At 38.6% G+C, this 13,852-nt stretch overlaps 1 protein-coding gene across 11 annotated transcripts in view; it reads left to right on the top strand.

Moving 5' to 3' along the window:
* stxbp5l (syntaxin binding protein 5L) overlaps positions 1-13,852 on the top strand; it is a 138,481-nt gene that overhangs the window by 111,793 nt on the left and 12,836 nt on the right. For 4 of the 11 annotated variants that reach the window (XM_047815247.1, XM_047815245.1, XM_047815246.1 and 1 more), the window contains one exon: positions 12,026-12,208. In XM_047815247.1, the coding sequence (XP_047671203.1) occupies positions 12,026-12,208 (183 nt within the window). Of the gene's footprint in view, positions 1-4,114; positions 4,220-9,655; positions 9,710-12,025; positions 12,209-13,852 lie in introns of all 11 variants that reach the window. The other 7 variants (XM_047815239.1, XM_047815241.1, XM_047815237.1 and 4 more) reach the window with 4 other exon arrangements.

Here is a 13,852-nt window from a genome sequence, read left to right as displayed (position 1 = left end):
ACATTTGCTGAAGATCTCAAGGACATGGTAGCTTCGATGCTTGATGCATTTGAATTGAAACCTTTCTTTACCCAAGAAAGAACTTTTCACTCTCCTTGCCCTCTCTCTCTCTCTCTCTCTCTCTCTCTCTCTCTCTCTCTCTCTCTCTCTCTCTCTCTCTCTCTCTCTCTCTCTCCTTCACTCACTCTGACTGTAGCCATCATGGCTTTGGTGTATTTTCTCTCTGTACAGTGTGCAGTCTGCTTGAATGATGGGACCGCAGGGGACCACTAGCAAAGCTCTGTAGCCTGCAGCTAATGGTTAAAGACAGAAATGAAGTGAAATAAGGGAGTGTGCGTGTGCACATTTTTTGGACAGGGAAATTAGCCAAAATTTCCTCCTGAAGCACTAAAATTCATGAATAACAGGACAGTGAGGTAAAAGAGACACGGACAGATTGAGTATTTTGACACTGTTTGTTTGTGTGTGTGTTTGTATGTGTGTGTGTGTGTGTGTGTTGGGGGTAGTTTGAGGTAGGTGGGTACCACCTGTGTGTCCATGTGTACTGTAGGTGTTCAAGTGTCTGCACAACACACTATTAAATAAGTATCATGTGTGGGAGAGGCACTCACAGGCAGATGTGTTTCAAAAACCATCACTCACTGTTGGAGCTATTTATGCATTATATTAAGAGGAAGTTGCCATGAATATTTCATCATGCTAAGATATTATTTCCATTTTTGTTTTATTTATTACAAGCCTCACTATGAGTCTGCAAGTAGCCCCGAGCCAGAGAAAATGAGTTATGAATGGAAAAATGCTTGAGCAGCTGTTACATTTTTGTAGGGCAGATGTTTTTAGCATGTATCTAAGGGGACAATCTAGTGTTCAGAAATATTTTAGTGCACGCTACATGATTTTAGCCCTTAGTTCCTTGTCGCTTGGTGACTTTATCCATGAGCTCAGCATCTACATGCTGTGCACTTCTGTGCTGATTGCTTGCATAGTTTGCTTGATATTCTATCATTATCGCTGATATTCTCATGCATGTTTCAGCAACAACCAATGAGAGTCAGATAGGAAATCAATCTGATCAGTCATGCTCAGCAGATCCCTGAATCCGTTTGATCATCTTTTAGTGTAGGAAAGCGAGGGCAAAATATAAGGGCAATAAAAATGCTTTGATAGACATAATTTTCATGTTCTACCCAAATGATGGGTAGGAACAGTGAAAATAAAAACAAACAAGATTCTATATGTAGGCAAATATAATTCCTAGAGTTATTTATTTATTCATTCATTTATTTATTTATTTATTTTGGAGGTTTGCTTCTCGATTTTATATCAGTACCAGTAACATTACAAAGCTAATCTAGCTGTTTAGCATCTAAATATAAATATCACAGTTACCCCAAAAGATACTTTGCTCACTAAGAATGTTTGTACAAAATGTTATCCAAAGGGCAGACTAAAGCTGAATAAATCACTGCTAAGATCGAACAGTGAAACTTTAAGCCATCCCGTCTCCAGATCTCTTTGCAGAACAGACAATCCTCACTGCTCACATCTTCCCAACCAATATCTCCACCACATCTTTTATTATTTATATGTTTTCTTAAATGATTTGCAGCTGATGTGTTTATTTTTTTTGAGAAATCCACTGGATTGACTCTAGGTGATAAACTGTACAGAAAATGGATGGAAAATAATAATAAAAGTAACAATAATAATAATAATAATAATAATAATAATAATAATAATAATAATAATAATAATAATAATAATAATAATGGTGAACATGTATGCTGCCATTGGAAATCTTTTAGCGATAGATCTCATAGATGCTATTTCCCATTCCTCACATGGTAGCAGAAATAAGGATAACAGATCCAGAAAGCCGAAGTCACATCAGTTTTATCCTTACTATAGCAGAATATTGCACTAGCAAGAATGCAGTAGTAGCTACATTTAGCTTAACTGTAGCTAACTAGCTTGTTTCCGAGTGAAATAAGTATGCTAAATCGTCCATATTATTATTCAGAAAAAAGATGCCTGCCATGACTCGTTACTGAAAGGTTTTAATTTAAATGTCAGTCGAGGACAGATTACTGATTTGATGGTGGATTTGAATTAATGACCTTGATCTAAAAGAAGTCAGTGTGAAAGCAAATTCCTTTTTCACATCACATATTGTTCTACTTTTAAATGAAGGACTATTTTTTTTTTATATAGATTTTTAAACATTCAGTTTGACTGCTTCTTTTCAACACAGAGAAATGGGTGTGAGAAAAGAGAATGATCACAAATACATTTCAAATGTAATGGCATAAATCAGGAAAAAATAATGACGGGTATGAGGTTTTATTTTCGGCTTTTTCTCTTCTTTCTCCAACTGAAGATAACTCAATGAACTCGAGTTAACGTGCAGTGACGGACGCTGCCGATTGCAGGGTCTGAACCCAAATCTCTGCTGTAAGCTCGATCACCGTCAGTAGCAGATGAGACACAAACGCATGTTTTCTTTCTATAACTGTGAACTATATGGTCAAAATGTGCATTTATGTAACTAATACATTTATTCAAGCTTTAACATGAAGTCTATTTTGTTAAAGTTACCAACTATTCACTGATGGAGACTTGTTCATAAAAAAAAGAAAACTATATCCGTTACAACCCAAAGCCATTTTCATGTCACCATCCACAGTAATCTAATATACTACGTGGTAAGAAACTCTTCCAAGCATTCTTCACGGTTCAGAAAGTGTTTCCTAAGCATATGGGTGCTAGGCAGCTACACACTGCTAAGCAACAGCTGTCAAAAAAGCAGCCGCATCTTTCTGCCAAATCACAGAAGTGTTTATCCCAATGGGGCTAAAATTATCAGACCACCACAAAGCTGGTCAAAAACTCTAAGTAATTTGCGCTGCCATTTTCTCAGAGGAGAAGGAGGAAGAAGAAAAAAGGCTGGAGTAGCACCTGCAAACCAGGTCCCTGTGTACACTAGCATTTGGGAAACATTAAAATACCTAGACATGTAGTTGTGTGTATACTGCACAAACAACAGCTTTAATGAATACTTCTGGTATTATTTACAGTCGTGAAACTTTCCCACTAATCTAAGTTATGTCTCTGTTCCTTTGTGATTTGCTGTCGGGTTTTTTTTTCTCGCTCAGCTCTCTGTCCTACTCTCCATCAGCTTTGGTAATTGGGGCTGCATCTCTCTTTGAAGTTCTCCCTCAGGGTGCCGGCTGGTGTGTGGTTGTTGCGCTTTGTTGTGTGCCGTGTTGTCGAGTTCTTCTGCGGCTCGCTCTGACCTGGTGTTGACTCCGGTGTTCTGCTAGGTGGCTAATAAGCTGAAATGTCAGCCATTGATGGTGACCTGCTGGGTTATATTTAGAAGCAGAAGGTTCCAACTTAAACAAGGAAGAAGGTGCTAAAAAAAAAAAAAAAAAACTAGCGGATGAGAGATGACAAGGTGACAGCTTCAGGCAGGAAGAGTTTTAGACATGCTCGTTATATGTGGCTCACCTGTGAGGTTGAAACACAACAGCTATATTTGGAAGAAAGTTGAGTTTTAGAGCTTGATTCTGACTCAGTGCCTGCACGTTTCAGCTCAGATTTATCATCCTTTCTTCATAATGTAATAAAAGCTTGCAACCAATTGCAAGAATGCTTTAAATATCTATGATCCAAATCGTACAATGAAACAGAAGCTCTGGCAACCATATTCTTTGTGTGTTTGGAAGCATGAGATCTCACATTTCAAAAGCATGTACTGAGTTTTCCCTTAAACTACTGAGAATTCTGTACTTTCAGGAGAAAATTATTTTAATGCTTCACCAGTATTGCCATGTTCACTACCATTTTTCTTCCCATGACCCTTCAGCTACATTAGCTTTTGGCACTGGTGGTTTTTCGCTGACATTTTAGCTTTGATGGCTGCTTTTCTTTTTTAAGTAATTTTTTCTCTCTTTATCTCTTTTAAGTAATGTTTCTTTTGTACTTTACAAATGGTTCTTTTGCACAAGTTCCTCCTAATCTTCAGGCCAAAATTGCATGCAATTTGCTTGTGTGTAGGTCTGATGGTGTGTTTATTTGTGCGTGTGTGTGTTTGTTGTGACTCTCTGATTTCCAGTGCCGTACCCCTCCTATGTACACAACGAGCCTCGTGGCACGGTGGAGCCCGTGTCCAATCTACGTACCAGCCATTACAGTCCGGTCTTTTACCTGTTGGACAATGGTAAGACGCGGAACACTTGGAACGGTTGGATGGTAGATGGCATGCTGCTGTAGGAGTAGTCACGCTCGTAGTGCCTGTTGCCTAGCTGTACCTAGCTGCTAGTGCTTCTCATCTTCTCTCGCAGCTCTACAATGTCAAGTTTCCATGTGTGTGCAGGTGTGTGGGAGGCGAGTGGGCTGTTGTTGGCATGGGTGCAGATTGTGTGTGTGTGTGTGTGTGTGTGTGTGTGTGTGTGTGTGTGTGTGTGTGTGTGTGTGTGTTTGTGTGAAAGTGAGGAGGATGATGAGTGGTCACGAAAGCTGCCTTCATAAGCATCACTGTGCACTAAAACTCTAGATGATCAGCAAAAAGCAAGAGCTACAGTAGGAAAAGATGAGGTAACTGAATTGATGTCACATTTAGGATTAAGATTTGAGGTCCAGATGGATGAAAGTGAGTTTGCGAGTGAAAGAGTGATCGTTCATAGTTTATTTCATGGACGCTCACTCGCTTGCTTTTCCCTAGCGCCGTGCCTCATCCGTGCTTGTTTATGTATGTGCTGGTGGACAATATGGAGATGTTCTCTTGCATTTTATGTTGCAGATTGTCTGTGTTGATATGGGTTTTGCATCAGCTAATTTGTCTTTGGAATTAAATCATCATCCATATCATTAGCAAGAGGCAGCTACACCACATAGCTAAAGGTGTCTATTAAAATGTTGTCTTAAAATTCTGTAATATTCTTCAAATTTATATGTCAAGTACTTTCCATTGATACAATATTTATCGACTTACCCTGTGAAGATCTTGCTAATTATCTGTCTTTCCTTTAACCTAACCTCATGTAACCTCATGCAAGCAAACACTGAATGAATGCAGAAGGACTGTGCAGCTTTGTCCAAAGCATGGTAGAAAGAATGGCAAAAACTGCATGTGCACTTGATATTTAATTCTTGAGATTTCCTTAATTCATTTTAAGTGTATTTCCTGAGAGTGTAATATGGGTTACTTTAGTAGTATAACTAAGTATTTCCTGGATGGAAAATGTATAGCAGATTTTTAAGAACCATACAATCCCAAGGTCACATTACTGTATGGTGTTCTTGTGAATAAACTTGAAACGTCTCATATTTTCAAAAAGGAATGAAATATTGGCTCTTTCAACTGAGCCTCTTTTTCATCACGAGGTCTGAATGAAGCATGAGCAACAGAAATGGTGGAAAAGTAGACTGCGTTTTGAACATATGAGCACGCTCAAGGAGGAAGAATCAAGATGGGTAAAGGTGAAATGAATGAATGAATGAATGAACAAACAAATGAATGAACGAACAAACAAATGAATGAACGAACGAACGAATGGATCCAGGCTCCAAAATGAGGCTTCAGTATGCCAGTTTGTGTGTTGTTTTTTTTTAGGAGCGGAAGAATGGGGAAGGCTGAAAAGAACAAAATCATATCAGTAATTCATGTAAATTGCAGGGTGACACAGAGCAATTCCACAAAGAATCCTGTGAAAAGGATCTTAATTTACCCCTCCTATCATTTGAGTCATCCTCAGAGTTGATTCTGTTCTGATGCTTGCTTCCTGGATCCCTTTAGCCATTCATTGATGTTCCACTCAAGAGAATGGATGAACATAATGAACGACTAACAATTGAACACACACAAAGCGAGTCCAGCTGTGATGTCATCAAATCCCTGCCCACTGCCAGTGGAACTGTGCCTACTGATTACTATAACAGTTTTCTTCAAATAACATGTACATTTTGGGCACTGTGGTGTATATATATATTGCCTCACACCTCTGATTGGGGTTTCCAATCCCACCTCCACCCTGCGTGCCTGGAATTTGCAGTTTCTCTTTCTAGGGTTTCCTCTTAGTACTCTGGCTTCCTCTCCAGCCTAAAAACATGATTGTTATTGATGTGTGAATGTGTGGTTTCTGCCTCAAGTATCCTGGGATAGGCTCCAGGCTCACCGTTAATCCCGTGTAGGATAAGATATACAGAAATTGGATGAACATAAACATTTTATGTAAATTTATAATTGTTCTTGCAAGGTTCATGTATATGAGAAAAATGTTGCACATTTCTTTATCTGGCTCGCGCACACACACGCACACACACACACACACACACACACACACACACACACACACACACACACACAAAGACTTATCAGCATCAGCAGGCATAATGGGAAGGATTCCACCTGTAAGGCATGGGTTATTGATTTTGCAAATTTCAATTACTGTTGCATACAAGAGCAATTTCCCCTGTGCCACACACAACGACAGCTCTTCTATTTATGTCCAAAACTCTGTCTCCACTATCACAAGCAGCAGACAAGGAAAGACTGAGAGAGTAAGGTTACCTCAGGGTGCTACAGTACATACAGTACCACCTTCCGATACTCACCAAAGGAGCCTGTGCCAACAAGCCGAGGCTGAGTTCTTAACCTCAGGGTCATACTGTTTAACATGCACTATATTGCCAAAAATTTTGGGACGTCCGCCTTTACATGCACATGAGCTAATGGGTTAATGACATTCCATTCTTTATCCGTAGAGTTTAATACAGAGTATTATTGACTTTGCATTGCACTTGGTGATTGTAGGCTTGGATGCAGCTGCTCAGCCATGGAAACCCATACCATGAAGCTCTCTACACACTATTCTTGAGCTAATCTGAAGGTCACATGAAGTTTGGAGGTATATAGCTATTGGCAACTTCTGCGCTCTGTGAGCCTCAGCATGATCTGACCTCCATACAATTTTAATTGGCCTGGCACTTTGTGGCAAAATTGCTGTTGTTCCCAATTGCTTACACTGTTATAATTCCACTAACAGTTGACCGTGGAATATTTATTAGTGAGGAAATTTTATAAATGGTCTTATTGCACAGATGGCAACCTATTATGGTACCATGTTTGAATTCACTGAACTCCTGAGAGTGACCCATTGCTTCACAAATGTTTGTATGTGCTTGATTGAGGGGCGTCTCAAAACGTTTGCCGATATAATGTAGGTGGTACTGTACGTATATAAAGGTAGTTCTGTTTGTAAGGACAATTCACTCGGTGCTGCCGTGTGAATTTTTGGGTGGAAAAATTATTTCCATCCTGGCATCTGATATCTGGGTACCTGAGACATCAAGAGCTTAACATACAAGGACGTTTTATCACCACGACTTGAGGCTCAATCTGTTTATATGCGTGTTTAGACGGCACTGAGACACGGCCAGAAGAAATTAATTTTTAGACTCTTAGATAAATTGCATCCATAATTGCATGTCTTTTCTCATATTCGAGTAATAGAAATGTCAGAGCCTCATAAAAAAAAAAAATTTAAAAAAAAAGTTAATTGTAGGTTTTTTGTCTGTTCAAGACCGTGCTCGGTTCGGTAAATTTATGGACACATAAATCGGCATCAGACTGTTCATCAGCACTGAACTGTTTTCTTTTTCATCAGTTAATCTCTTAATTATTAATCAGCACTTAATCATCATTTTCGTATTGATGTCATGTCAGACTGGAGCTTGATATTGTAACCTGATTGTAATCAACCAAAATCAATATCAGTAGCATCAACAATATAGCAGTAAGTAAAGCAGAATAAGTAATAATTATTTTTAAGCAATTTCATATTCCAAAATACTGCTAATGAGGATTAATGTCACTATAGGAATATAAATAAATCTTTTATAAGCTCCTTCATCAGATCATTTAAAGCACTGCTCTGGATGTTAAATATGAATTAGACATATATACTGTATGTGGATAAAACAGGGGTGTGTATCATTATACATATCTAAATAAGGGACTATTGGGTAGAAGCTTAAATAAACATATTGTTATATAGATTCAGATAAACTATTCGATATTTGTTCATCAAACAGCTATTGATTTAGTAGCATATGTTGAAATTAAAAATGAAATCACTGTAAATGGGAAATAACATTCTAAACTCTGATGTTTAGTTTAGTTTATTAATTTATAAAGCACATTTAAAAACAACAGCCGTCGCAGCCAAAGTGCTGTACATCAAGTAAAAACAAACAAGAGCGGTGCAAAAGTAAAACCACAATCCAAAACAAACCAAAAGAAAACACATAAAATTCTACACCTTCAAACAGAGTTAAAACATACAGAATAAAAGTGGGTTTTTAAAGCAGATTTAAACAACGGGACAGTGGTAGCAGATAAATGAAGAGGGAGAGTCGTTCCACAACTTTGGAGCTGCCGTAGCAAAAGCTCGATCGCCCTTAGTTGTGCACGAGGTACCGAGAGAAGGAATTGATTAGAAGACCGAAGAGATCTAGGGATAGGGTACGGAGTGAGGAGGTCACAAATATACTGGGGTAAAATCTTTAAATCAATACGGAACTTAACCGGGAGCCAGTGTAATGAGGCAGGTACTGGGGTAATGTGCTCACGTTTTCTGGTGCCAGTCAGTAATCTCGCTGCCGCATTTTGTACCAGTTGTAAACGGTCGAGAGATGATTTTAAAATATTTCAAGAGTGAGGGACACAAATTAAACACTATCCTTATACTAAATATAATCATATAGTCACCTCTCTGCAGTAACAGAAAAGTGTTGCTCTGTACGGATCGTATGTTTCCGTAAGAGTACTGTACGTTTACTTTTGCATTAAATACTTCATAAAACTATGGTGAATACCAGAAGTATAAAACTAAACACAGAGATTGTTATTTTGGTTAAGAAATGTGATTTCTGTATATACTGTAGTGGTCCAGCTCTCAGCATTAATACTCCAAATCTTCATTTCAAGAGGCTTCTTTAATTCCTATGATTCATTTTTTTTTTAATTCTCTTTCTTTTCTTTTTTTTTTTAATTCTCAACAGTATTACCCAACACAGTAAATCAAATGTCTAGTAACATCTCTTAACTGCCTCTAAACTTTGCAGTATTGCTGCAAAATGCTTGCAAAATGTTGCCTTTTGATTCATTTCTTCTTTTGATATGAAAAAAAAAAACAAGTCGGTGAATGTGAATGTTTCCAGTGGTTTTATTTTGTTGTTGTTGTTGTTGTTTTGTGGTTCTAGCATTGTGACTGTTCCACCAGACCACACTGAATCCCAAATGTACATTTAAGGAAACAAGTAGCAGTAATTTTTAATGCAGTTTTGTTTTGTAAAATATAATGTAAAAGTAAAATAGTGTTTAAAAAGGTCGAATAGAGTGGGATCTCAGTTTTCTGGTGGTTAAATGTGATTAAGCATGATGTAGCCTGGTCATGTACAGTATGCACCACTGCATGTCTGTATGTTCATTCTTTTATAAATAATGAACTTTCATTGAATTTATTCTTTATTTTTCCGTGTTGTATTTTTTTTTTGTTTGTTTGTTTTAGGGTGGGGGGTCAGTTTTAAACGCCATTTTGATTTTTGTTGAATGGATTAATTACCTCTTTCTTTCCTGTTTCTTTTGTTTCAGTAAAGGGACCAGGCAGAAAGTTAAGTCTACCCACTGATCTTAAGAGTGATCTTGGTACGGTAGGCCGAAAGCGAGCAGTTATTCTTTTGAACTTTTTCCTTTCTTTCGAACTCATCTACCTTTCTCCTCATACTCTTTACCAAGATCATGCTGAGGGGTTCGTTTGTGCTCGTTGCTTTTTTTTTTTTTTTTTTCATATGTAGCTCACTTTCTCTTTTTGGGTGAGACTGATGACCGACAGAAACAAGTGTACTCACGTTCTTTCTGTGTTTGGTCTTTGTACTCATCTTTCTTTTAGTTTGTTGAATGTTTACTCTGTGTACATTTTGCAAGTGTTTACAAAGGTAGTTTGTACCTCATACCCATTCTTTACTTGGAAAAGTGTCACTCTGAAAACTTTGCTTTCACTCTGTCGCGGGTTGTTCATTCTTTATACCTAAACGGCCTTGTTCCATCCAAGCCGGACCATTTTTTATTCCTCAGCATAACCACACTCTAACCCTATTGGACCATTCTTTGAGTATAGAAACACCTGCTCCATTGTGATTGGACCATCTTCTAGCTCTGACTTGGACCATTCTCTGGTGTTGCTTCATTGTGATTGGATCATTTTCCTATCGTCAAATCTAAAAAAAAATCTGTCTCTCACTAACTGTCTTTGAATTCCACTTTTCTTCTTCCTTCTGTCTGGTCTATTTCGCATGCTTCGGTTTATTGCTGAGCATTTTTCTTCCTTACGAATGCCTTTTACATGCTGCGCTAGTCATAACGAAGTAATAACCACCTTCTTTCAGGAGGATTGATTTGTACTCTAAGAAGAATGGACTGTGATGATACAGTCTTTTGTTGGGGTGGAAATGCTTAACTATATAAGAATAATGTTTGAAGTCTGCCTTTGATTCGAATTGATCAGAAAGCGAATTATATTGTAGTTCAGTTTCTTGAGCGAGGTAGCAGATATATTTACTACACGTGGGTATAAAAGTAGCTGTAAGACCTAGCTATTAAAAAAAACTTTCTGGTATTTAATGGAACTTGTGTGATTGTTGTGTGTGTGCGTGCATGCATGCGTGCGTGTGTGTGTGTGTGATGATGATCTAGCGTCCAGCTAACTGTACTGTATATCTAGGTTTGGTATATATGTCACTCCACAGTCGTCTGTCATACACAAGTTTCCCCTGGAGTGCACAGTAACACTACTTTATTCTTTATGTCGACATGCTGAGATGAAGTTCAGAGCAATTTAATGGAGCGACATCGCAACGTGTCCAGGTTCATGGTGCAGGCCAGGGGAAACAGATATACAAATGCCTGCGGCCTAGGCTTCCCGTATGGTTTTCCTCATCCTCAGCAAACCAACAGCATTGTATCAGATATAGGAATGACTTCGGAAGTCAAAATTCATTTCAGGATGTCTCCCATTAGTATTATATACTTCTCACATTTATTCTCAACCTAATACTTTACCTTAACTGTAATACTAAGGTCACAGAATAGTGTTTTGAAATCATGGCAAGCCAACAGTTTCCTAATTTGCATAACAGTATAACATTAGAAACGGTCCAGTGCTGAGATTATTCTGCATACCACAGTACAATAATTCTCTTCTACCTTTTTGGAATGGGAATGTAGGCTCACTGTGGATCTTCTGAGAATTGTGTTTCCTTCAGAATTCTGCCATGAAAGCAGTTTATCCATTGTAGCGCTAAACCATACCAAATCTCAAAGCTTTTTACACACAAACACACACACACACACACACACACACACACACACACACACACACACACACACACACACACACACACACACAGTCACAAACCTTGATTTTTTTCTGTCTCTCCATATTTTGAAGAAGAGACACTGAGCGAGGATGAGAAATTCCCATTGCAGTGGCAGTTTCATATGAATGACTGTTCAACCATTATCTGTTTATTATCCTCCTTTGCGTTGTACTTTGCTTGATTTTTTTACTTTGAGTTCTTTTTCTAAGCTAGAACTAACAACCCTGCTATTACATTACATTTCTCCTTAATGTTTTGCTCTCCCTTTTCTTCTCATTGACCCTAACCAGCTTTTTCTCCGACTCTGTCCATTCCTGTCCTCTTCTCTCTCTCTCTCTCTCTCTCTCTCTCTCTCTCTCTCTCTCTCTCTCTCTCTCTCTCTTTCTCTCTCTCTCTCTCTCTCTCTCTCTCTCTCTCTCTCTCTCTCTCTCTCTCTCTCTCTCTCTCTTACTCTCTCTCTCTCTCTCTCTCTCTCTCTCTCTCTCTCTCTCTCTCTCTCTCTCTCTCTCTCTCTCTCTCTTTCTCTCTCTGTCGGAGTTTCCCAAGCTCGGTTGCATTTGTGCTAATGCTTTGCCCGTTGTTTCAGATCATGTGAATGGACATTGCACTAGTCCAACTTCGCAGCCATGTGTGTCTGGGAGGCCCCGTGCTCCAGGGGCCCCTGAGGGGCCTCGTCTCACCCGCCGTGGGCCCGGACGACCGCCATTCCGCAAGGCCCAGTCAGCCGCATGCATGGAGGTCTCTTTGCCTGTATCCTCCCTCACCGAAGGTGTGTGCTTGGTCTCCATCTCCCTATATTACCCCCCACCTTTCCTTATTGCTCCCTCCCCCTTCTCTTTTTACCCTCTTTTCTTTCGCATGTTAACCACTCATCAGGGGATAGGAGCTAGAAAGAGGGTAGGTGCCTAGTAGCCATATTCTCTAACTGATTTATTTGATTGCTTTCTTTTTATAAACTCTCTCCCTGAGGACAAATTGGTGACTTTAAATGGGCCTGTTGCAGGCTGTTTGGCTGATAATGAGGGAAATGCAGCGCCTTTTTAAGTGCCAATTTCCTCATTTTTCACTGCAAAAAACATAAACTATTGGTAAAGTGTTTTTGTGACTTTGATTCTTGGTTGGTTTGTGCTCCAAGCTGAATCAGCTCGTCTTTCAAACACAAACAGCTGATCAAAAGCACTGTAAAGGATTGAAAGACAAAAATAAAATTAAAAAAAATTAAAAATAAATTTTGCACAAACTGCATCAGAGCAAATCACAAAAATGAATCAGCTTCGTGAGCTTTGGGGGATTTTTTTATCCTTCTTATGTTTGAGACTTTACTTATGATTCAAACATAAGGCTGAATTCAATTACTGCTATGATTCCAATGATCACTTGCATTGTGAATGTGCTTTGTTGGGTTTATACGACACGGTGTGGTAAGGCGAGGTAAAGACAGACGCTTCTATTATAAGGAGCTTCAGATTGAAATCCTGTATATATATTTTTTTTTGTTTGTTTGTTTATTCTTTAGTCACAGACACACAAAGAGTTTAACACATTCTGCAAACTATGCATATTTCCACTAGCACAGTATTTACTGGTTATACAACACAGGTGTGTTCAAAGCTTTCTGAGAAATGAATTGAAAGATTTAAAGATATAAAGTGTGCTAAAGAGAAATCTGGAGCTGTCTGGGGATCACTGAGAATGCTCAGCATCCAAAGAAAAAAAAAAGAACCTGACGATTTTAACCAAAAAGACACAGAAATATTATTTTTTTCACTATTTTCTATGCTTGTCATTGTGCATCATTAAAAAGATGTATGCAGATGATAAAATATGAAGGCCTAGGTGATGGGAGTGTGGATTATTTATTAATCAAAGAGCTAACAAAACAGCAAACGAAGGGAAAACAAGAAGCATAAATATGAGCTGTGGTACGAAGCAAGGACATACAACTTTGTGTGATATTGTAACATACAAGACAACACAAGAGCCTGACAAACACACAGAAACCAGAACTTAAATAGTGGCGTTAATGGGGCATAACATGAAACAGGTGTGAGCGATTAGGACACGCTGGGGCTGATGGGAAGTGTTCAGCTGTCAGCTAGCTGCATGTGGATAACTACATTTTGGATATTCAACAGTCTGTCAGACAAAAATAAAACATTACATTACTCTCTCAAAACATACAGTATATACTTCCTTTACTGTTTTAAACCTGTAATCACACATTCATCCCTAATTTGTCTGAGCGATGTATACAAGGCCTGCTCCGCTGCGCTGAGCAATTTACGCGTCCGCCGCTTAACCTGATTGCACCCTAATTGCTTTAAATTATAGAAATTAAAATATCCTGGCATAATTGGAATAAATTACGTGAATTCTGAATGGTACTTCAATTATTTCAGAAAAATCAGATGTA

Source organism: Tachysurus fulvidraco, chromosome 6, assembly GCF_022655615.1.
Source record: "Tachysurus fulvidraco isolate hzauxx_2018 chromosome 6, HZAU_PFXX_2.0, whole genome shotgun sequence".
In the NCBI taxonomy this organism is placed as follows: Eukaryota; Metazoa; Chordata; class Actinopteri; order Siluriformes; family Bagridae; genus Tachysurus; species Tachysurus fulvidraco.
This window is presented reverse-complemented; position numbering and strand designations above follow the sequence as displayed.